Below are 25,679 nucleotides of genomic sequence, written 5' to 3'. Positions count from 1 at the left end.
GGCATGTTTTAAAAGTATTCATCCATGGGCCCTCCCTGGTGGTGCAACGAGTTAAAGCGCAGCACCATGAAGCTAGCCTCAGATGCTTCAACATGAGTTTGATGCCCTGCCAGGGAGGTGAACCATAAGGCTTGCCCACTGCTCCCCTCAGCAGTGTACTTTGTCAATCTGCCTGCTCTGTTCCCCACTGTCTCTAGTGAATCCTCTCACCATCCCTGCACCTCTGGCTTGTACCCTAGTTCTGTATGTATAAATAAATAAATCTTTAAAAAAAAAAAAGTTCATCCATTTTAACACAGAATGATTTGCTAGATCGTAAAGCATGTAGTGATGTAAAGAGTCACATAGGTAGCTAATTCGTGAAGTTATCAAAACATTGTTAGCAATCAAGAGGAACACATTCAAAAGGACTGTTAATGGCCACTATATGCTAGAAAATCTCATTACTTTCATGAAGCCAAAATGATTTATAGTCAAAGGGAGATATTCCACTTGTAAACAGTAAAACAAAAGGACATCATGATGACACAGGTTTTATTCTTCCCCAAAAGAGCTGCTGCATCATCTTCTATGTCAATGCCTGCAGATGCTTATTAGGATATTCCTGGCAATCCTAGACGCAAATCTATAGATTTCAAGTAAGTAAAATTTCTACATGTTTATTTTTACCTTGTTATAGGCTTAGGCTGTTTTTGGGGAAGTCTGATTCTACTATAAGAACTAATGAGAAAAACATTCACAGTGAAATCCCTTTTGAAAATGAATCAGAGTTAAGAAAGAATTGAAATGAGACAGTAAGCTACAATCACATCAGTGAGAAAATGCCCCTATCCATGACGGTAGGGTGAAGACACAAAAATATTATTAATAGTGCACTCATTCATTAGTCAACACAAAATGAACATATTTACATACTGGGCACTGTAATCTCTCCCTGTGTAAGAGATGTAAACTGTAAACACAACATTCATGGTTTTTGGTGTCCTGGACTTTTCATTCTATTCAGATAAGCATATGCATGGAGGTGAATTCTCCCAAACTTGTTTACTTCATTTTTCTTATTTGTTATCCACCATTCTCATGAATATTTGCCTTAATATTCCTTTTAAGACAAATTAATCAGATTGGCCATCAGGTTCATGTCCAACCAAATGTCCAGAAAGTAGAGATAGAAAGTTCTCCTTTAATTGACTAAATTCTATAAAATAGCTCCTCTAGAACATCAAGATAATCATTGTAATACATAATGCAGCTGTTCTACCTTTTCAATTTTCTTGGCAAATCCCAGCCCTGACCAGATAACAGAGCTAACATCACCAAGTCTGTACACATTCAGACAGTAAACTAGAATAAAAACACTGACAACAAAGACGTGTGAACAGTAATTATAATTAACCTTTTCTAAAAGAAAAGGTGTATGTAATAGTACATAATAACAATTTAGCTCCAGTCTTTTCTGCCCCTTTTTACTCAAAGCATAAAGCAGTGACAATACTTTATCCCAGGTTAACATGCAAGTGAAAAAAGATGTTCATTTACATATTAAACATAAAAATTCACTAGTAAAATCTTGTCATTTTCTCAAAAACACACCTTGATATTATTCCTTTATTTCATTATGAGTCAGGTCCTACTACTTGGTCACCAGACCCAATGCCTTACAATTCTGGAGCTTGGTATTTCAGTCAGTTACAAAGAACACTGTTAACAAGTGTAATGGAGTAACATTTCTGAAACTATCTGACTGCACTGCTTTACCAATGGAGAGGTATCTGCTTCAATCAAGTACTCCTTCCCTCCCAGCCATCCATGGATTCAAGAAGGCCTTGAAGCGTTACTTTTCTAGGTATCTAACACATCACTATTGAAATTATGAGAGAACTCAAGTGTTGTCAGATCCTCACAGGGTAAAACCTTCCTAGGATACAGAGAAATACAAGTTCATAAAATGATAAAGACACAGATCTTTCTGCCTCTTGCATACAAAGCTTGAATAACAACCTTTTATCACATTAGAATTCCAATATGACAGACCTAAAAATTTCCAAAAAGTTTTCTAATTTGTCTGCTGTACTAAATGCAGTTTAAGTTATGTCAGTATACAGAATTCAATTTGTAAGGGGGAGTTAGACAAAATGACTAGTTGAAACACATTTTCATGTAGGCTCTTCTAGAAAAATACGGTAAACAAGATTATTATCTACACAAATAAATTATATTTAAAATCAACACAATTAGTAAAATGTATTTTAAATAAAAAATGGAACTATACATTTTTATCATCTGTAGCAATCAAAAAAGCACTCGTTGGACATATTTATCACTTTCTCCTCAAAACAGTACCTTAGACATCATCCCAGAAAATACCTTTTTAAGTGTTTCCAAGAAACCATAGAAGGATATCTAAGTAAATGTGAGTCCAATACTAACTAGTCCAAGGACTAGTTTCAAGCAAAACTAATTTAAAGAATTCTATAAATCACTAATGAATAAGTATGGGGAAAGAGAATAATATAAACTACATTAATTTAGTGCTGCTCTTCAACCCGCTGCACCACTAGGGAGGGCCATAAACTACATTAACTTAAAAACCATATATATGGTTTACTTTCCAGGCAAGATGATATAAAAAATGATCATAATTAATTATAAATCACTAAAAATATCGCAAGATTTTGTCCCAGATTACAATCATACCCTATCGCTAAAATTAAAAGGAATATAAAATAAAACGATTATATAAGAAATAGAAGAGTTCTATTTTGGCTTATAAATAGAATTTAAACAAAGATGAAGAATTTTGGCATGTGCACACACAAAATGGCTCAAGATCTAAATGATATAATTCAAAGTTATTAACTGGAAGGCATGAGAACTAAGAGACTACTCTTATATAACAAACTTACTAAGGTTTTGAAACACACTAAAAATTTGCATGTTAAAATATAGTTTAGTTTTCTAGTGTCTGCACTAACTGATGTCAAGGGATACTTGTATTAGAAAAAAAGAAAACATTTCATTCATACTTCCTTTTACCCAGCATATGAGGGTATGGGGTATGGTATTTCAATTGCAAGGCTTTTTACTCAAATAATGCACAAATTGTGATTCAGAGCTGTGTCATCAGTAAGCCAAGCACATATATAACACAGAAGACAAACAATTTATTAGGCGAACTTAAGAATCAATAAAAAACAATTTCAGGCACTTCTTGAGTATAGATTATCAGAATTTTCTACCAAAAAATGGACTAGCAGGCCAGATTGTAAGAACTTAAACTTCAATTTTTAGAACAATACACCGAGGCTAAACAATCAATAAAAACTATTGCATAATTAACATAACTATATCCTGTTGCATTGTCTACATAATTAAATACACAATTTGCAGCTGTAACAGAAGCAGTCACTTTTTTAGGATCCAGATTTTTATTTCTGGCTTTCTTTCCTTTACTTTATTTGCCACTATGGTCTTAAAATTTCCACACATATTTCTGAGGAGAATGATATAGAAAACTTATTTTTGAAAAAGTAGAATTTCAGTTTTTTACATTTCCATTGAGCCAGTCAACAAGATTATTTTGATGTCTGTTAAAGCCCAAGTCAACATGGCTTTTTTTTTTTAAATATTTCATTAAACTTCTCATTATTAATTCTTTTTTATTACTAACTCCTGCAGACATCTACAATTTACTTTCATTCTTTAAGTAAACACGAAGAAAGAAAGTGGACTATGGTATTAATATTATAAAGATATAACACGTTTAACACTACATATAAATTTGGTCTGACATCTTTTGCCAATTTCTATTGTGGTAGTCTCCAAACACAACCCATTTTTGGTGGTACATACACAACTTCATTTCTTCCATGCTTCAAGCAGCTGTCAGAGTCTAAGCATTTCTCTTATCTTTCTGAATCTTGACTCGACATTTTAGTACATGAAGCCAAAGTTAAGAAGCACTAAAATGTTAAATGCAGTATAGTTTAGAGGATTCTAAAACTGGTATTTTATGCTTTTATGCTATATACACAGTCAGCCAGTCTTTTGATAGACTCAACAACTTTCTCAAAAGAATCAAACTAGTCAAGGGAAGATAACGAAAAACTAGAGACCATATTTAGAAACTAATGGGGAACAAAGGATATAGGCAAAGTCTCCAAGTCCCCAGGAGGGAAAGATAACATTGCCAATGATGGCGAAGGAAGGTATGACAGAACAGGAGATGGCTGAGCTATGGGAAAGCCAATCCTGAAACAGTATTTTCCAGATTGTTTTAGAAATTGGGATGAGTCAAAATTAAGTCATGTCTCTATTCAGCCTGAAAGTGACTGATGACAATATGTAACAGGGCAATTGTGAAAATGACCCAAAAGCCCACAGGTAATCTGGGATGTGCTGCTATCCCTTATGTATCAATTGGAACATGTTAAAGGTAAGTTCTTCAATGCCTGCAGAGAAAATTGGAAAGTTGTCTACAATTTTTCTATTTATACTAATATAAACAGATTTGTAGGTTGTCTGTACTATATATGGTTACTGTAGTCACAGCAAGAAATGTGAAGTACCTACAAGAGAGGGGACAATATATTCCCATTTCTAGGCATCTTAATACTATACTCATAGACAAAAAAGAAAATAATATCTCTGGGATAGCCTGTCTTTCCTCAAGCCCCTGCACTTCTCTGATCTCACCATAACACCTATTAGGCACTTCTTCCAGGCTGGAAAACAGAAACTCTCATCATGCCACACTTCCAAAATTGCTTCAACTACTTGCATTAATAATGTCAGCCAGCAGTGCTAAGCACTTTTTATTCTTAAGGCAAAAAGTCCTATTCTTCACTATTTTCCTGTGCTCCCAAACCACCTGCCTTCACTGTATTCTTTACCACAATGAGAGCCAAAGAAAACAGAACTAAAAATTTCAAATAAGAATATTCAATATAATTTGTAAGACAGTTTAAAATGATATTGTAACAAAATGTACTTAAATTCTTATAATGTATGGTAACTTTTACCAAGATATCAAAAGAATATACAACTTTCAAAATTAGTATCAAACAGAGGATATTTAAATCCACTCACATATACAGAGGTATGAAGCTTTGTTCTTTTCAAAGCTGAGCACAATGACCCTAAATAAGATGTCTATTTATACTCAAAGTAGCATACTAAAAAACAAAAACATTGCCCTTTCCTTAATTCAACTTTAAGCTACATATAAATTACCAGACAACTATTGAGGAGGTTCTCATCTTATTTGAAGTAATACTGTTTGAATAATTTGACATATTCTCATACACAAATTTATTTTTCTCCATTATGAATTGGTTCTATGAGCAAGTAAGTAAGTACCACCTTATTTTTCATGCTTACATTAGAAAGGTAGAATATAACCAAAAGCTGTGTTTTTTTAAATATGATATAGTATTTCATGCATTCTTATAAGGCCATGTCAGTAATCTACATTAAACCAAATATAAAAATGTAGTTCATGCTTTAATGATCCAATTGAGAAAAAATTTTACCCATCTCCTTAATAGCAAAGGGATGTGCTGGTATACTGTTGAACTTATGTAGTGGTGATACAAAGAATAAAACCATCAAATTAAAGATAAAAAGAATAAAAGGTATGCATTTTTACTTTACAGATTATTTGTCCCTAATGAAATGCAATCTACAAAACTAATTTGAGTTTTTAAAGGAGTTAATATATTAATTCTTCATAGTGATTTGAAAAATTATGAGAATTAAAGCTCAGTAACGTAGGATTTACTTTTGTAAAAGCATGTTGACAAATACTAAAATAGTATACTTGTATTCTGAACATAATATAAACATAAAATTCCCAATGTCAAATACTGATCATTTTTGCCTGACTTCAATTTAAATACTGAGTATTTTATATTTTATAGGAAGGAACTACATCCAATGTTAAACACTGATCTCCCATGTCTGATTTGGATTTGGATACTGAATAGGTTATATTTTATAGTCAGGAACTTTTAAAGTTTCTCGGGCTTTATTATATGTACAATTGTTCTCCATCAAATTCTTCATGAAATCTAAAAGGCCATTTAAAAGTATTTTTTCCCTGAATATTTTACTACACAACAGTCAGGATTAGCTTTCAGATTATCAGGGGATAAAAGATATACAGAGTACTAAAGAGTATGTTTTAATATAGTCAGGATAAATTTGTTTGTAACAGAAACCGAAATACCTTTAACTTCCAGAATATTAAAAAAACATACCCTGAGCTAATAAGAAAAACAAGGATCTTTTGGGCGAATTTACTCTTCTGTAAAAAAATACATAAGGTTGAACAATTTTTAAAGCAAATTCCTACAGTATATTCTCAAACAATGTATCATTTGGTATAAGAAAATAAATGAAAACTAACAGAAACAAAATCTCAAATTATTCTAATTTCTATGATATGATACTTTCAAATTAAGATGGTATTTGTTGCTTAAAAATAAGTTGTTTTTTTTTTTTCAAATTCACTTTAAATACTTTACATACAATGCCTAAAAATTAGGCTAGGTAAATTATTTCATATCAATAAGATTACCTACTTCTCTAGATAGACATGTCTCATGAAAAAACTCTGAAAGCTGAAAAAAAAATCACTTAATTTTAATCACAATTAATGATTGACCAACTAATGGATTAATAATTTATTCAGTAATTCAGGTGGCACAAGGTCCAATATATAGGAAACAATCTGGTAACTGCTCAATGTGCAATTCTGCTCATTAGTAATACTAAGTCAAGTATTTTATAGATAGTCACTTAGTTGGATAATGTTTCCATGTATGTGATTTAATGAACAAAAAATTTAAGTACACAATGTCAAGTTTTTCCTTTTTCTTTTTAAAGAGCAGCTCAATGATTTTCGGGCTTGATTAGTACAATACAGAGAACACAGGGGCAAAGTACAAAATGGCACTTAACACCAATGCCAGTATCCATCTTGTTATGGTTATAACTAAGGATATTATTAATTTTTTGTGTTATTCACCTTTCTTTAGAACATAAATCAAAGCCATTAACAAACTTGAGGTATATACACAATACATACACAACTTTATGCAAAATACTTTTCGTAAGTAACATTACATTTTATAATATTGGAAACTCAGTATCTGTGCTGATTTGTATTTTGACTTAATAGAACAAGAAGAGAACAACATTCAACTAGGGAGGGTTATACTGATAATAAAGCTCTTAAAGTTAAAAATGTCTTCCTCTCCCTTTATACTTACCACAGGCTATACAATGTCCTGAGAGGATTCATTATGAGAAAAATGTCAATCACAGCTTTAAGACCTTGCTTTGGAAGGAACTTATGAGAAAGCAGATTGGAAGATGAGACTTCATCTTTGTTTTCAAATATGTGGTCCTAATTTTTCTTCTTATAGAAAAAGTTTAAATCAGTTTATTATAAATATATCTAAACCATTAATTTTTGCAGCTTTCAGGTAAAGTCCAGCACTTTGTTTTAACAAAGTCTATGACAGAAGAGGTCAGCAGAGATCATCTAATCTTAAGTCGTGACATCATCCATTCAAGTCCTTGACATAATCTAAAGAAAATGAAATCATTTGATTAAATTCTCAACTAAAAAGCCATGAACAAACTAAAAGGAGCTATGCTTCATTTGCATGAACAATAAATATTTTAAAATCAATAATATTCAATATTGATGCTAATGTGAAGCCATATTCTCACATAGTATAGTCATGTTATATTCTATGTCTACAAGGAAAATTTAACAAATTATGGAACATTTGTGTGAAATATTAAAAATTCCATTTCTAGGACTATTTTATTGTGATAAAATGCTCAAGATAAAAATGAAAAATGGTGTAATATAAACTATATAGTAGCGTTGTTAAAACAAAATATACATAATATATACTTTACAGCCACTATTATAAAACAAATTTGAAAGAAATAAAATCTCTTATCATTAACATCAGTTATTGTTAAACACTTAGTAATTGTAAAATCTAAAAGAAAGAGATGTTCATTGGAATAAAAGAAACCAAATATTTAGTAAATAGGAAAATGAAGGGTTGTTATGAATCACTGTCTATGACTTTTTATAGACACAAGAAATTATGCTAAGTATTAACTTTTTAAAAATAGGAATTCAGATTTTGGTGTAAGCATATATCTCAATTTAAAGCTGATAGTGAATAGTACAAAATAAGATTTAATTCCAATATATTGTTAATATCATTTAATTCCAAATTGTTAAATAGCAGATATCTAATAGCAAACTAGAAACATTGTTAAGAACTCAGTATCTGCTATATTAAATCTTGACAACACCAAAACTAGTATCCTTTCCATATTACTGAAGGAACCTGAGTTTTGAGAGCTACCAAATAGCTGAGGTGGGCATCAAAATACTAACCAATTCGAAAAGTCAGAATTCAGACCCAGGTACCAAACAACAGAAGGTAAATATTTCAACTAAAATCAAACATTTCTCCTTTTCAACTGCTGCAAATGAACCAAAAATTGAAAAGATTAACATCATCTGTTGATTTCCATTTTTAAAATAAAACCGCCATAGTTCAGTTCTGTCCTATTTCCTATACAATGATTCCAAGTCTGCAAGTTAAATCTTGTATCAGCTGTAGCCGATTTGTCTTCATTGTCAAATTTAGTATTATCAATACTTTTATTTAGAGGCCTCTGACAAAAATAATATAAAGACACATATTGATATCTACTAAGACATATTATCTGAACATGTGTTAAACTATGTGGCAAAGAAACACAGAATGGATATTTTTGCTTAGAGAATATAAGACAATTGGTGTTCTTTCCTCTTTTTTTTTTTAAATGAACAATCTGCTTTCTTTGAGGCTAATTAAGCTCTTCAAAATATCCATGATCAGATCAGTATCCTACCTCACTGAATAAGATCTGGCTCCAATAACTCATTAGATAAATTAGTCCTTCATCTTGGTGTTGAATGGAAGATAATTTCTCTCACTTCAGATTACTTTATCTATGTTTTAAGCTTCTGTCATTTTCTAACAGGTGAAATAATTCACCAAAATAAAGATTTCTATTTAGAATCCTCTAATTTCAATTTAATTCTCTCTTCATTGTATAAATAAAGGTACCTCCCCCATATTTTGGAAAAATAATAAAAACCACTTTAGTTTGCCTCACCTTTTGGCTTTTCGACTCTATTGTATCTCTCATTAGATACTCTTGCTCTGTACTTTTGTTTCCTAACATCCTCTTCCTCTTTAAACTGCATTTTCATTCAACCTACTTTCCCATTACATATGATTTGCTTCTAAACTGATTGAATCTATTCATTTATGATTAAGTTCAATAGCATCTTCTCCATTCCTCTGGTTTTTGATCTTACATTTGACAATGCTGACCACCACTTCCATATTGAAATCTTTCATCTCTATCACATCTCTATCACTAGACTACAGCAAAATTCTATGGGGGACACCTACCCTTCTTTCCAGACCCAGGACCATCACACTACATTCTCCAAATCTTTTTATTTTTTCATTACAACTCCCTCTTGACAACATTGGTGACAAAGGTGAGTTATTTCCAAACTAACCTCACATGAATCCTCTTCCACATCAGCTCTTTATAATAAAATATCAATTTAAAACAACTGGCCTGTAAGATTGCTATGAAGAATAAATGATACTGCCCAGAGTACTCAAGACACAAGCCATGCTTAGAAAATTCAAGTTCCTTTCTTAGATGGTTGCATCACCATTGAAAGAGCTATTTCCTGACTCTAGTTCTTCACCACACTCCCAATCCTCTGAATCCCTATAGAAACTCTGTCATCTATCTGCCTGTATACTAGGTCAGTATTTTATATATACAATGTGGACGCTGCATGTTACTCTTTACATAAACAACTTAAAAGTGTCCTCACTGTAAACATGAAGTCCTACATTTCTCCCTTATAAACATTTTCTCAAAGGTAATTTTAAGAACATGTTTCTAAGCAAAATGCATGTATATACAAATACACATCAGAAAAACATCTTACCCCTCGCCAGTAAGAGCACAGCATGCCTGTATATGCCACTGGTGATCTTTAATAGATGTTAGTTTTAAAAACTGGGAAATTTCTGCTACAGTCATGCATTCTTTAACATCTTGTTTATTGGCAAAAATCAGCAATCCAGCTTTCCGTAGGTCCTAAAAAAGCAAACAGATCTGGTAAGAGTCAGTGCCATTTTTTTTTTCCTGATTTTTCAACTCTATTATTTTGATGATCTTTGTTACCTATAATTTATCAAATACCTGACACACAGAACCTCACAGCTCTTATGCTGACAGAAGATAAATTGAAAACTGCATTTAAAAAAAGAATTCACTACTTGTATGACATATATCTCTATATATTATGGCCTTAAAAATTCTATTTTAATAGACATGTCTTTAAACATAATATATACTTACCTACTCCTTGAACTGAAACTAGGTTTCTATGGCTACTAAAAACTACCCTTTGACATGGCACTTTCAAAATTCTATTCCTACCTATAGTTTAGGTATAGATACCTATACCTACAGCTATTATTTTCTAGATACATAGGAAATAAATGTATTATTATGTACAGTGTGAGCCTTAGAGTTCAAAGATTTATTTGTTTATGCATATAAGAACTGGGGTACATCAGGTTAGAGGTACGGGGAGGAGGAAGAGGATTCACCAGACACAGAGTGGCTAATAGAACAGGAGGACTGAAATACACTGCTGAGGGGAGCAATGGGCAAGACAGGAGAGGTCTACTGTACCATGTGGGTCAGCTCCCTGGCCAGAGACTGAACAGGCTGCAATGTTGCCAAAAACCTTAATGGTGCTGAGACTTGTGCCACAAGGGAGGCCTTACCTTTGACTTTAATTCTCAGGTAAGAAGTGATATCCAGGGCCCTCCCTGGTGGTGCAGCGGATTAAAGTACAGCACAAAGAAGCTTAAACCACTTCAGCATGAGTTCGATCCCCGCCTGCCCCAGAGGAGATCCACATAGCGTGGCAGACCACTCCTGACCCGCCCGCTGCTCCCCTCAGCAGTGTACTTCGTCGATCTGCCTGTTCTGTATCCCACTCTGTCTCTGGTGAATCCTCTCACCCTCTGCATCTCTGACCTGTACCCCAGTTCTGTACGAATAAATAAATCTTTAAAAAAAAAAAAAGAAGTGATATCCAAATCAGCTTTATTCATCTTCTGAGATCTAGCTCTCCTATCTTTGTCTATGTAAGATTTCAAAGATTTGAATATTTAATAGTGTTACCTTGGATTTGTATTAAACATCAAATTTCCCAATTAGATTAAATAAGTTCCACCCCTTCTAGGCTTTGACTTTGAGGTAAATTCATTAACCATGCTAAATCTGTACCTCATAACTACAATTTTTGAGGAACTGATCTGAGGAAGACAACATATCCATCATTTTCTAAATCAAATGTCTTTCATTCTCAGACAATTCTTACAAAGTAGGTTTACTTTTTCCATTTTACAAATGAGGAAACGAAGACTCAGGTGTAAGTAACTCATAAAAGTTCATAAATCCACTCAACAGGAGAGCCAGGTTTGCATTGACATTTTCCCACTATATCTCTAGGTTCCTATCTGTTAAATGATGAGACTACCACTAGATCCCAGAGATGTAGTATGGATGAATGAATTACTACATGTAGTCCTCCACCAATTTTTTTGGTGACTGCCCTAAAAATGACTGTCTTTACCCTCTGTGTTCCCCAGAATCACTGTTTTACTCACAAATCAAATCCACATCCTCTTTCCCAACTTTTTATAAAGACAGTAATGTCCTTGATAATGTATTAAAAGTTATGGACTGCTCATAAAAATGCACATGTCTACAGGAAAAATAAGTTTATGTACAATTTTAAGTGTTAACTGATTCTGAGATCTAAAGTCCATTCTTAGATCTTGGGCAAAAAATCAAGGAGCATTAAACTTTCATGAAATTCTACACACATATAGAGATGCTGAGAAAACTACGATTTTGAAGCCAAACTTGCAAGTTTTCTCACCTATGTCAAATTCCATATTTCTTTTAAAGGATTTTAATACATTATTTTGGTTTCAAAAAAGTGTGTATGGTATTTGAAGAAAAAATATCTTCAACAGACACAAAATGACATTGCCCCATGTTTTTAACACCAGATGACTTTCAATGACAGTGCCCTCTACAGGATGACAGCCAGATTACCACAATTAAAGACAAATACCTGAATTATCAAAAATAGATACTCTAGAAAATTAAATTTTAACTTTAATAAGATTGCATGCTCACTCTTTTTCACCTATAGTTCAGTTCAACTATCTATATAAGAAGCAAAAATTTGAAGGGCAGAAAATAACTTGTATAGATATATTCATTATTAAGTATCAATTTTTCTATTACCCTAAACTGAATAACGAACAACTCTCAATAGTTGGTATGTGGTTGAATTCTTTAGTAGATGGACATTCTATGGGATTTAATTTCTATTCTTCAGGTTTCAGTATGCTCTGCTGGTGTGTGCTGAAATCTTTCTGTAAGTCAGGATTGCATTTGAATGATTGTACATTCACAGAACAAACATCTGGTATTTGTTTCATTTGTGAAGATCAATTCTAGAAACAAAATCATTTCAAAACTCAAAATTTCCAAATCACTTAAGATGAATCTTTGATAAATATTTTAAAACGTTTTATAGGTTGGTATTTAGTAAACATGTAAAGCATCATCATGAATATGATTTTGTTGGTTATTACGGTACGTATGAAACATCTGACTAGCCCCATAACAAAATTTGCTTTTTATTTATATATTCTCTTTCTTTGATCCATTGTCCTTCTCCAGAAGTCTATTTGGCTCTTTGTGAATCTATTAAATGATTTACTCCAGTTCTCAAGTTCATGTATAACTATTTTCTTTTCTGGTAACCTTAGTAAGTACCTATCACTTTGCAACTAGTGTCTATTTTTGCTTTTTTCCTAGAAAAAGTGTCTGAATGATGAAAAAGCCTAACGTGGCAACTGGTTCTTAAAGAGTTAAGTAAGTTACTTAAACTTTCTGGGCCTGAGTGTATGCTCACCATAACAAACAATGTTAAGCTGCCCAACTTACTCCCTGAACTAGTAAAATTAATGTTTTGAACCCTATTATTGGGGATTCTGATACAAGGAAGTGATCTGTCAACAGAGTAAAAAATATAGCCAAAAGACAAATACATCTATGTCTTTTTTTTTTTTTTCCAAAGTCTTTATAAAACAACAGTAAAACACTCCTTTGGTGCAAAAATGAAGAACACTGCATCTTTTTAGTCTTCTGAATCTTTTGTAGCTTACTGTATGTTTCCTAAATTAAAACCAGAACATGTTAAATGTATGCACAACAGCAAGACATGTTGTTTTTTAACCCTAGGGAATTTAATGCAGCTACCAAAATAAAAGAGAGAACAAAACAAGGGAAGGTACACCTTAGTGGGTGTGACCACAAGGAAATTAGAACTTTCAATTTTTATAACCAATTTACTAGGTCTCTTTAAACCCTGAGCCACTGTTGAAAACATACCAAAATTCTTAACACAAGACTCAAAACCAAATTATCAAAACAGAATTAAAATTAATACAAAACTCATTACAAAGATATCCCAATTCTTGTTTTATTAAATTTTACTGAAATAAAAAAACCTAAATAAACCAAGGTCATCACAATTTAAAACCATACAGAAGATTACTATTGCATATAAAATTTTAGAAGTTCTTCTATATGATTAATCTATTCAAAGTGCAAATACAAGCCACATTTAAGATTTCTTGCTCAGGAAAATATATAGGATAAATTTATTTAGGATAAATAAAATTCTACAATGGATACCATAGTCTTTCTGTTGCTTCCAGATACAATTTCAGTTTGGGAAGTGTCACAATATAAAGCAAGAAGGGTAAGCAGAAATTTTTTTTAATGTAAAATAATAGCCTTATAAGAAAAGTAGAAAGAACTAATGTAATATAAATACCACTCCACACACATAAAATATCTACTTACCTCATGGGCTAACATTTTATAGAGTTCTTCTCTAGTTACAGAGATCCTTTCTCTGTCTGTACTGTCCACAACTACAATTACAAACTAAAATAATTAAAAAAAAATCATTAATGATTACATAATTGATATTTGTAAAATATAAAGTGTTTACTTGATTTACAGATCATAAATAACAAAAATTTAGAATCGTATTAAAATACCAGAGACATCTATTGATAGAAACCACTATCTGGTGATGCAAAGAACAAACTAGAAAGGAGCTGTGCAGGACTGAATCACACTACAACTTCTCCTCAATACCAGAAGCACCGCAAAGCAATAGGGAAACAGGAGTACATACAGTCACTTCTGATGACATTGTTAATTCTGACGGCCTGTTATTAACAGAAACTATTGTTTCAGAACCAGGTTTTTATTTCCAAATAAACCACTGAAATTTTCAGGGTCTCTTCTAGTCTGCAGATTTCATCAACCATAAAGCAGACAAACAAGAGGGTACTACTATTCTTCTTCTCTCACTTGATCACTTGTTGATAATATGTGGCTCTATTAATGTTAGTGTCCATTTACGTCCAAGGCATTTTAATAGAGCTTGGTATGGACATGATCTTGCTATCCACAACATTATAAACATAAGAGTACTAATCTTTTCATCTCCAGAAAATATGATCAAATGCTTAATGGAGTGATAGGAGATCAGGTCATTAGACGCATTAATAGTGTCTTTGTAACTAAAAAATCATCTTAACATCTATTTGAAGTTTTACTGTATTAAAATCAACAACAAAATACAAATTCGACAGCCTTTCATTTACAAGGTCTAGTCAATAAAGTGCTCAAGTGTCACAGAACTGACATATTTTTCCTGAGAAGTTACCTGTAAATAAAAAATATACTGTGTCAATTGCTATAAGTCAAAAGAAAAAAAAGGTTCTTTAAGGTGCTATTGCGTTACAAAAGAAAATACATAGTAAAACTTTGGCTGGGATTCAAACCACCAGAGAGCCCTCTCATTTAACTAGGAATTTCTCCACTAAGACAAAAATAAACAGTAAAAAAGAAATGAAAATACAAATTGAGAGGTAGAATTTACTATAAAGCTATTTAAGCCAAGTTTTGGGATCAATACACAGACTGGTCAGTCACCAATTCTTACAAAGTTTGAGTGAGAGTGGATAGAGAGAACAATGACCTAGAACTGGGAGTCAGAGATTCCACTGTTTAAACTCTACTTACATTATTAAACTCTACTTACATCACAGAAAAAAGATGAACTATAAAATTCACATGTAGAAGGTAGTTTCCAAGTACTCTGTTCAAAGAAGTTTTAGGATATTAAGAAATATTACCTCTGTGTTTGTATAGTAAGTGTTCCAGGAAGAACGAAGAGATTCTTGGCCACCAATATCCCACATTAGAAAACGTGTATTATTAATCACAATCTCTTCTACATTACTTCCAATTGTAGGGGATGTATGTACAACTTCATTCATAGAACTGGAAAAAAAAAATCAAATACATGACAATTAGCAAGGAAACTGGATTGTTTAAATGTTGTTTAATCAAGGGATAAATCAGCATGACCCTCTTTTGTGTTTTATACGCAAATGGCAAATAGCCCTTTCCTACTAGCACACAACAAGGTGTTAAACAGAGGTTGGAAATAGGTAGTCAACTATTTGGAATATTCTAGATTCATTTTAAGCAACTATATAAATATTTCTCTTTCTGACAGCAAAACAATGAACAACATATTCAATGTCATTGTCAGTTTCCAGTTTTCTAGAACAGTTGGTGTATAGCCAATCTATTTTCTTACAGAATAATTTAGGTTCCACATAATTTTTTAATTGCTAAAATGAAATATTACCCAGGCTGAAAAGAGTAAGCAAGAATCTTTTCCAAGTAGAAAATACTTACAATTGGTAAAGAATGGTAGTTTTTCCTGCATTATCCAGCCCAACAATGATAACTTTGTGCTCTGAAATAAAAATACCAGTGATTTATTAGTTAAAAGCCATAAAAAATTTATTTTCCTATTTTATCTATTCTTTCTACTTAGGATATAATCAGTGCATTGCACTTTATTCTGCCTAGAAACTTAAAAGAACACCCTAGCAAAACAGAAGCGTGCCATTAGTCTTAACTCCTACTTGCTCTCACCCCCCAGAAAACCAGAAGCACTATATTCTTCTTGGTAGAAAGTTACTCATTAAAGTAACCCAAATATAATCACAATTTATAAATATTTTAAGGCGTAAATATTGCACAATACTATTCCATAGTTAGACATTAAGCTCTAACTATGGAATTTTAGGTGTTGACTGGATATGTATATATGAGATGGAGTGAACAGGAAAGAAAAACAAACATTAACTTTAATTTAAATGTGGCTATAAGATCAGGTCCCACCACATGTGCTGTTGTATGTCTACAATTAAACCATTCTAAGATAAAAACTAAACTGAAGGGGGCAGTGATCTCTCCAACGTTGGCTTCTAAGATCTAAATTTCTCTAAGTTTTCTTCCTATTTCTTTAATGCCCTCTAAATCAACTTTTAACCAGCAAAATGAAGAAGTGACACTGTGTGATTTCCAAGGCAAGTTTTGCCAGGACCACCTGGCTCTCTTGATCAACTCCCCAGGGTAAGTCAGATACTGTTTAACAAGTAAAGCTAGGACTTGTTATCCCAAGACCGTTATGCAGATGAGTGAGGAAACCCAGGCTAATCATGGGGCCTGACCTTATTGAGAGAGATACACAATTGCTCTGTTTTTCCAGTCATTCCAACTGAGACATTACACTCGAATAAAGGAGTCATGTTATACACAGCCAAGCTGAACCATAAAATACTGATTCTAGCTACCATTTAACTGGAACCAAGTGAGAATCCCAAGCTAGAACTTCCTGGATGAGTTCAGTCTACTCACAAAACGATGAGAGGCAATGAAAATTGCTGAATTAAAAAAAAGAATCTAGAAGTGGCTTGTTATACAGCAATAGATAACAGAAGCAGTGTGGAAAAAATGCATGCCCTATGTGACCTTGAGCAAATAATCTACTTCTCTAACCCTACTTCCCTCATTATAAATTGGGAACAAAGGCCTTCCCTTGATGGCCTAGGAGTGCAGCTTTACCACTGTAACTGTTGAGTTCCATCCTTGTCCAGGAAGCTAACCCATGTTATATATGGACTTCTCCTGTCTCATCAGCTGCTCCCTAAGTCGTGTATTTCAACAGATCTATCTGTTCTGCTTCCCACCATCTCTGATGAATCCTCTTACTCCCCCATTCCTGCACCTCTGGTTTATACACCAGTTCTTCTATGCAAAAATAAATAAATAAAATTTTTAAAAAATAAAATTAGGAACAATATTACCAATATTTAAGGGTTGTATGGTGCTCGATAGCACATGGGCAGTACCTAACACCAAGAACGGCAGTTACCAACCTCTGTTCCCAAATCTCTCCTAAGCTTTATAAGAAGAATAATTTTCTTCTGCTTTTCCATACATCACTACTATAGGAAAATAATTATTTATAAGAACACTAATTCTCCCAGCATAAAGAAACATCCTTCATGTATACATAAAGATGCACATGCTAATAGTAATATTCTCAAAGACTACAACTTTTTTTAAAGAAAGATTTATTTATGCAAACAAGAACTGGGGTACAAGCCAGTGGTGCAGGGGTGGTGAGAGGATTCACCAGAGTGGGGAGCAGAACTGGCAGACTGATGAAGGATACAACTGAGGGGAGCAGCAGGCAAGACAGAAGAGGTCTGCCACATCATGTGGGTCACCTCCCTGGCTGGGGATTGAACTCATGCTTGAATCAGCTGCAGATAGCTTCACAGTGCTGAGCTTTAACCTGTTGTACCACCAGAGTGGACCCAACTACAACTTTTTTTGATACAAGGTAAATACTCAATAAATGGTGAATTAGTTAATATTCATTCTATAAATAACAAATGTTGAAAGTTAGAATTCCTCCAAGTAAGGAGATCTTTAAAAAAAAAAGAAAAACTTTTCATTCAAATGTCAGATATTTTCCAATTAGTTGCTATTTACCAGAGGTGATTTCCAAATGTTATAAAGGTACTTACTATTAACAAAAATAGGAAGATCAACTAGAGAATTTTAATATAATGCATTTTACCCAATAATTCATTTCTTTGCAGAAAGAGTACTAGAGTCCTAAAAATGACAGCCACAACTTCCCTAAACAGGGTCTTAAAATCCATAAAAGACAGGTCTAGTCTATTTCATCCTTAGAACAGACTAGGGTGAAGAAAAATGCTCAAATACAAACTGATACTTATTGAAAGTAAAGATTAATAACATGAGAGGGCACGCTGCTATGTCAGTTGAATGGCTACCAAAAAACCTCTGGTGACATTCATTTGGTGAATTACCAAATGAATTTTATGGCTCTCAGTTTTCTAGAATTATAAACCTCTATCCCAGAGTAGACAAGATTCAAAGAAGGAAACTTGACAGAAGTCACAAATACATAAACAAGAGTGTCAAAATGAATATACAAAGCCAATGTTCAAAACTCCCCCAATAATTGCAGTTTCCTTTTAAAGAAAAATATACAGGATAGATGAGTTAAAATCAGACAATTACTTGGGAATGCCATCAAAAGGAATAAGATTAATGACTGCTAACTCCAACTGCCTATAGGACCACACCTTCATCAAGATCAGCTTGAATCCTTGGAACCAAGTTCCAAGGAACTTGGAAAGTTTTTTTTTAAGATTAACTTATTTATGCACACAGAACTGGGGTACAAGCCAGAGGTGCAGGGGCGGTGAGAGGATTCACCAGAGAGAGTAGGGAGCAGAACAGGAAGATCTATGAAGTACACTGCTGAGGACAGCAGCGGGCAAGACAGGAGAGGTTTGCCACATCACGTGGCAGACTAGGGTGAAGAATCACCTCTGGGGCCAGGGATGGAACTCGCACTGAAGTGGTTGCAGATAGCTTGCAGTGCTGTGTCTTAGCCCATTGTGCCACCAGGGAGGGCCACTTGGGAAGTTTTTAAATGGAATGGCAATTTTGTCTTCCTAATTTTTATGTCTCCTATTTAGTATTTCCCCCTTTAGTAACATATCTCATCATAATAAAACTGGTTATATTAAGATAAGTCTCTATAAACATTTTAACACAAGTAGAATTCTTATTATGCCATACTATGATTTCTAACGTGGATGAAAGATTTTAGCCTCTCACTTTAATAGTAACTTTTTGTTAGTAATATCAACTCAAAATGTCTCAAAATGTCAACTTATTTTAAATTTCAGGACTATCATTCTGTAATCCCCTGTGTATCATCTGCAGGACTAAACTGGCAAACTTGCCAATACTCAGAAAAAAAATACAATTACTCTGAACAGTAAGAAAATGATACACTAAAAAACAGTTCTAGATCAACAGAAGCAAATCCAAAAGAGAAAAATGTAAATATAAGGTAAGAATCTATGATACAGTGACTTAAAAATGTGTGTTCATTTGTGTGTTAATTGTGTGTTAATAATACAAATACAAAAGAGTATTCTCTTAAAGGTCCTTAATCATGGGAGGCAGTTAAACATTTATTCTACCCATGCTATTATTTTTCAAAATATTTTGCTACTCTTCTTTGTCATTACTTTCAGAGACTGTTTTGAATAATGCCAATGGCAGCACAACTTTTAACTTCTGAAAATGAATTTTATTTGAAATGGAGGAGAACAGTCACTGGTTATCTTCACAGTCAGAGGGTTACAGGTAGTTAAAATAAGTGCCATCTTTGGCTCTTAAAAGAGGTGTGATCCTAAACAGTAAGAATGACTTAAAAATTTGTCTGAAATTCTAAAAGAAGTTCCAAAAGGCATTTTGAGTAACAGTAGGGCTACGGACCAAAAAAACTATTTGACCTCCCCTATCATTATCTTTTATGATGAAAACCCTATCTGCTTTTGTTTTTTAAAGTGGTCTCCTTATTTAAGCCATGCTTCATAAGACTGATTTCTTGGTTCCAATAAAAGAAACACTTTGCTACCATTTCTGTAAGGAAAGCCTAGCTAGGCAAAAAGCACTAAAGGAGGATTCTTTATAATACCTGATGAGAAATGGAGCACGGTAAGTAAGGTAAAACTTCAGTGAACATAACCATTGTGTAACAACACACAGGTATGCAACTGAGAAACAGATGGCAGAAGAAGCTCTTACACCAGAATTTCATCTTCTCATTACTAGTTGACTATTTAAAAATAGGATGTGGCTAACAGTATCAAGACACTATATCTTTTTATAGCCACTATATAGAATGAAATAGAGAATCACTCAATAAGATAACCTGCAAAATAGTGAATCTGGAACAAAAAATATTAATTCTGGCACAGTCCATCCCTCTCGCTATTCAGCTTCCATATATGCCCCTCTACATGTTAGAACTCCCATTTAACACATTAGTGACTTATGCAAGGTTAGGGTCTAGGCATTTTATGCAGGTTAGTTAACTTAGAAACCCCCAACAGTTTGCACTTGCAAAGTTTAGTTTAAAGAAAATTACTATTATAAGGTGTTATAGTGATGCGTAACTGGCAAATCTGAAAGATAGCCAAAATGACAAACGAAAGGAATAACCTACCTAGGGTTGGGATAGTTTCCCCTGAACCCCTGGGTCTAAGATACAGACCCTGTTATATAGTCTGGGCATGGCTCACTGAATGGCAGAGAAAAAGCTGTGTGAGTACCTGCCAATTAATCTTACTTGGGACATCTTCCTATATATAAGGTGTTGGAGAAAACTGTTCATTGGAAGGTATGTATGCATTTCACTGAAAAGCCTCCATTCAAAAATCAACTAAATCAGGTGCTGGTTGCTGCTGACCAGTCACGGTAAGGGACAAAAATCAGCCACTAGAGAAGGTGTTCATAATCCAAGACCAGGCCAGCGGCCACTGAGAGAGAATACTGTACTTTTCCTCTTGTAATGTCCCTTCAAGGCACTGACAAAGCTTAAGTATTCTGTGCCAGCTGCAGAGTACTTAAAAGCTACCCAGGACATGCAAAATAGCTGAATTTGGAGCTAAAAATATTAACACTGACCTAGTCTACTCCTTTGACGACTCAGCTTCCAAATATGCTCTCATACATATTAGAATTCCCATACAACACAAAAACAGAAGCAGAAGTGGAGTTCCCAGGGCCCTCCCTGGTGGCGCAGCGGGTTAAAGCACAGCACAAAGAAGCTTCAGCCACTTCCGCTTGAGTTCGATCCCTGCCTGCCCCGGAGGAGATCCACATGGAGCGGCAGACCTCTCAGCCTCTCCTGACCCGCCCACTGCTCCCTTCAGCAGTGTACTTCGTCTATCTGTCTGTTCTACTCCCTACTCTGTCTCTGGTGAATCCTCTTACCCTCCGCATCTCTGGCCTGTACCCCAGTTCTGTACGAATAAATAAATAAATCTTCAAAAAAAAAAAAGTTTAATAAAAAAAAAAAAGAAGTGAAGTTCCCAGAACCAGCCTCCAGCAACATAGGCAGTTTCTCCAGCATTCATTTATAACAGATAATCATAACTCATTCCTTTTATAAGAACCTATCATAAAAATACGACAAAGCTAGCATGGTGAAAATTTACAACTTCCTTCATATAGTTCACATAAGTGTTCAGCATTTTCTTCCTTTTATCTAACATAAATCCTTGTCATACAAAGAATGTTGTTTTTAAGAGCACTGACTCTGGCTATTTACTAAATTAATAACCTGCATAAAACACCTGGATCCTAACCTTGCATATGTCACCAAATGTTGCCTACTATTATTTTTTCCATAAAGTTTAGTTTGTTTTCCCTCTGCCCCTACTAGACTGAATACTCCATAAGTAAGGGAAAATTGTTTCTCTTGTTTCCTGCCTGATCTCCGCCACCTCTAGAATAGATGCAGGCACAAAATAGCTGCTCAAAAAACTTAATAAAGTATCCACTGATAATAAGCTCTTTTACACTAAAAGATGCTAATGATAACGCTTCAAGATCCTAAAGTAATAAAGACCTTGAGTTTCACAACTGAGAAATAAATAGGGGGGGGGGAAATTATAGGGAAAAAATGACAGGACACTAGTCTTTTTTCTTTTAGACCAGTATCAGCAACATATTTCTTCAATGTTTTAACTTGCCCATCTCTGGTATTTGCTAATTGCTGGACCCAAGAAAATCACTCTCCTGGAACCTCAGTTTTCTCTTTCCAAAGAAAAATAGTACCTACTTCAAAGTAAAATTGGAACTTTAAAAAAATTATGTATGAAGAAGTATTCAGTCATTATTTCCTCAAATATTAAATATACACACACACACACTACATATACAATAACACTTAGAACAAGCTTTTTATCCTGCTGAATTTCTGTATCACCTACATGTAGCCTCTGGTTTTTCAAGTTTGAGCAGTCCACAATTAGTCTTTGCTGTGCATTCAGCCTCTCTAATCTTAAACTGAAGGAGAAAAAAAAAAAAAAAAAAAAGGTAAAGAGGTTTCAGGAAGAGATATGTGAAAAGAATACAGATTCAGTCTGTATCTTCTGAATGTAAAATAATCAAGACATATGTAACACATAATACATATCTAAACTTTAACACAAAACCAAAAAGACCAACAAGCCATCTGAACTTAGATTTAATGGTATTTTGAAAAAGTGACTCTACCTATAACATCATTTAAAAGAGAAATAGTTTATCCACATTTGTACAATACCAACATATATATTTCTAGAAAGTTAATTTCATTAATTTCCTATTACAGAAATAAACGAACAATTACCACAAAATATAAAGAGATGGCCACTGTTTGTGATTTTTTAGTGGTAACAAGGCACACATCATTACTTATTGGCAAGCAATTGGTAAACCTCTAATCATTAAGTTACAAAAATAACTATCAGATTCAAAATAGCAAATGGAAATACCTATTTTTTCTTGTAGTACTAGAACTCAATTAACAAGCAATTCTTAAACTTCAAAGCATAACTTTGGATTCACTAAAAATAATACAAATTTATGAGTGTTAAAAGTAGAATAGAGGTTAAAGATTTATCTATCATATAAAATCCATCATACAAGCACCAATGGTTTTACAGTAACATAAGTCTCAATTATTGTGACTTAGACATTAAGTGTTCATGATTTGTAGGTTCTAGTCATTCAAGATCTCTGCTGTTCTATATGCAAAAACTGAGTCCCAGAGAACTGAAATGACTGGTTTCCACTCTTCAACAGAAAATAACTAGCCAGAAACAAGACCGACTGTAACTGATTTTCTCCACTTTGTGAAATTCCCCTATCAAATAATCACTTGAAAATGCTGCTTAGTATCATGTGACCGACACTACCTTTTTTTAAATATAGTAAAATCACAAGTTCTAGCTCTGCAACTTCCCATCATCTTATGAGAATCTTGAAGGAGGAAGAAAGGGTAAAGGTAGTACACAATTACATTACCCTTCATTTTAATCAGAAAATTTCGGGATGTGACAATCACCAACAGCTTACACAAGAGAGAAACAAAAACTGTATTACTGACAGCAGGAATGATTACCTTGAGTTGAAATGAAACAAAAACTACACCACTGATTACATTATTTTAATGACTGGAGTTTTCTGATACCATCGTATCCTTTAAACAGTTTTATACACTCATTTTGTAATAAATTTTAATAAACCCAATGTGCATTTCACGTCAATGCTTGGGTTTCAATGAATTTAAACATTCCTATATACTTTGTATCTAATAACTTGTTAACTACCCAGGGTTTACAAATGTTTCATACGGTTTGATTATTGAGTGTTTTTAGTAAAACGCGAACGTATTTGAATTCAGCTAATAACCTCTCAATAAACAATCTGAGTAGGAAAATGACGTTTTAACTTAACCTCACACAGATTCATGGTAAATGGATAGAGGTCCCTCAGAATTCGGGGTACAATCTCCCCCCAAAGAGGGTGAAGGTGCACGAAGGCTCATAAACTTGAAGTGTATTGGACAGGAGTCCTCATCTGTTCCGCATTCTGCAACCCTCAGTCGCTCAGCGGTGCGGCTGGAGCCATAACCTTCATCCCAGAAGATCCCAGCATATCTCCCAGGTGTCCAAAACAAACTGCTGAAGGAAAAGGGGCCCAAAGGGAGGCCTGACCGAGCCACTCTTGAACATCGAAGGTAGGGCAAGAATCCATTTTCACCACCATTCGAAATCCGAGCAATGGGTGTATTTGGGAAAGGGTTTCTTAGGGAGGTCCCCTAAGACAAAAGCCTGCCGGGTAAGCAGCCCTCCCCAGCTCCGGAGTGGGACTTGAACCGCCCGGGGCCGCAGCGGCGCAGCCAGCACCTGGCACCGAGACGGCGCCCGACCGCGCCGCCCACACTCCGGAAGTATTCGGAGACACCCCCCACCCCCAACCCACCCAGCCCGGTCTGACCCTCTCCCCCACCCGTACGCCCTCGGCCGGAGCCCCTCACCCTGGTGATTGAACAGTCTCCATATCCTGGTGAAGAGAATTCCCATTCTCAGGCAGCGGACCCCCCTCCAGCCACCCGGGCCGCCTGGCCTCCCAGGCTCAGGCTGAAGGGGAGGAAAGACCAGCGCCGGAGCCTCTGCTGTTGCTGCTGCTACTCTGCTGGCCGCCGGTCCGCTTCCTAGGAACCGGAGGGAGGCCGAAGCCCAGGCCGTCCTGCCGCGCGCGAGGCCTCGCCGCTGCCGCCGCGGCACTCGCCTGCCTCGCGTACATCGCCGCCGCGTTGTCTGCGACAAGCCTCGCGGGCCACCGTCCCCCCCCAGCTCCTCACAGGCGGCCGCGGTGGCGGCGACCACGCGGGCGGGGGAGGCGATGGGCGGGGCGAGGCGGGCGAGGCGGGGCGGGCGGGATCCGAGAGCGCAGGCGCGAAGTCGGAGGGTGGGGTCTGGAAAAAGGCACACGTCTGGTCCTGGCTTGTCTGCTTAACTGGGCGACCTGTGGGCGGCGGGGCTGAGCGGGGGATCCTACCGACGCTGGGTGTGAGATAGGACTGATGGGTCGTGACTGTTCACTAGCTCCCCGCCAAATTTTATTGTTCCCTGTATTTCTTCCCCAGAGCATATTATTGATGCCCAGTTCCAACCCTTCAAACAAGCTACTCCCCGAAGTCCCACAACCTGACCCTCAAAGATAGCATTCCAGAAAGTTCTCTGAGCTGAGCTTAACAACCTTTTCAAATCTTTTGCTACCTCCCCCTAACCCCTCTCCAGCTGCAACCCATACCTTACCTAGGCAGTCGCCCTAAGGCGGTCTTTGTATCTCAGGGCTCCTCTCCGGGCTCTTTCCACTTTGATGTAGTCAATGTATATGTACACACACGCATTTGATCTAGTCAGTGTTTATGTACACACACGTAACCTGTAAAGCTGAGCAGGAAACTCCAAACACTTTTCTCATGTAAAAGCAGAGGATTTTTCCTGAGGTCTTTGAATCTAGGTCATCTGATGTCTATGGTTATTAATCTCTACTTTAGTTGGAGGCTACTGGTAGGGGGAAAACAGGTTGTTTACTTCTCTTTCTCAAAGAAACCTGAAACA

General features: G+C 35.2%; 1 protein-coding gene across 1 annotated transcript; it reads right to left on the bottom strand.

Annotated features, from left to right (window-relative positions):
- Nucleotides 1-6,885: 6,885 nt before the first annotated feature.
- Nucleotides 6,886-24,913, bottom strand: ARL5A (ADP-ribosylation factor-like 5A). The gene is made up of 6 exons (XM_004674658.2): nt 24,587-24,913; nt 16,003-16,063; nt 15,432-15,579; nt 14,083-14,166; nt 10,061-10,212; nt 6,886-7,591 (listed from the first exon to the last, which is right to left on the bottom strand). The coding sequence occupies exons 1-6, from the start codon at nt 24,630-24,632 to the stop codon at nt 7,543-7,545; spliced, it is 540 nt and encodes a 179-aa protein (XP_004674715.1). The 5' UTR covers nt 24,633-24,913; the 3' UTR covers nt 6,886-7,542.
- Nucleotides 24,914-25,679: the final 766 nt, after the last annotated feature.

Source organism: Condylura cristata, unplaced genomic scaffold (assembly GCF_000260355.1).
Source record: "Condylura cristata isolate star-nosed mole 26May11 unplaced genomic scaffold, ConCri1.0 scaffold00002, whole genome shotgun sequence".
Lineage (NCBI taxonomy): Eukaryota > Metazoa > Chordata > Mammalia > Eulipotyphla > Talpidae > Condylura > Condylura cristata.
Note: the sequence above shows the minus strand (reverse complement) of the source record. Positions and strands in the feature narration are given on the sequence as shown.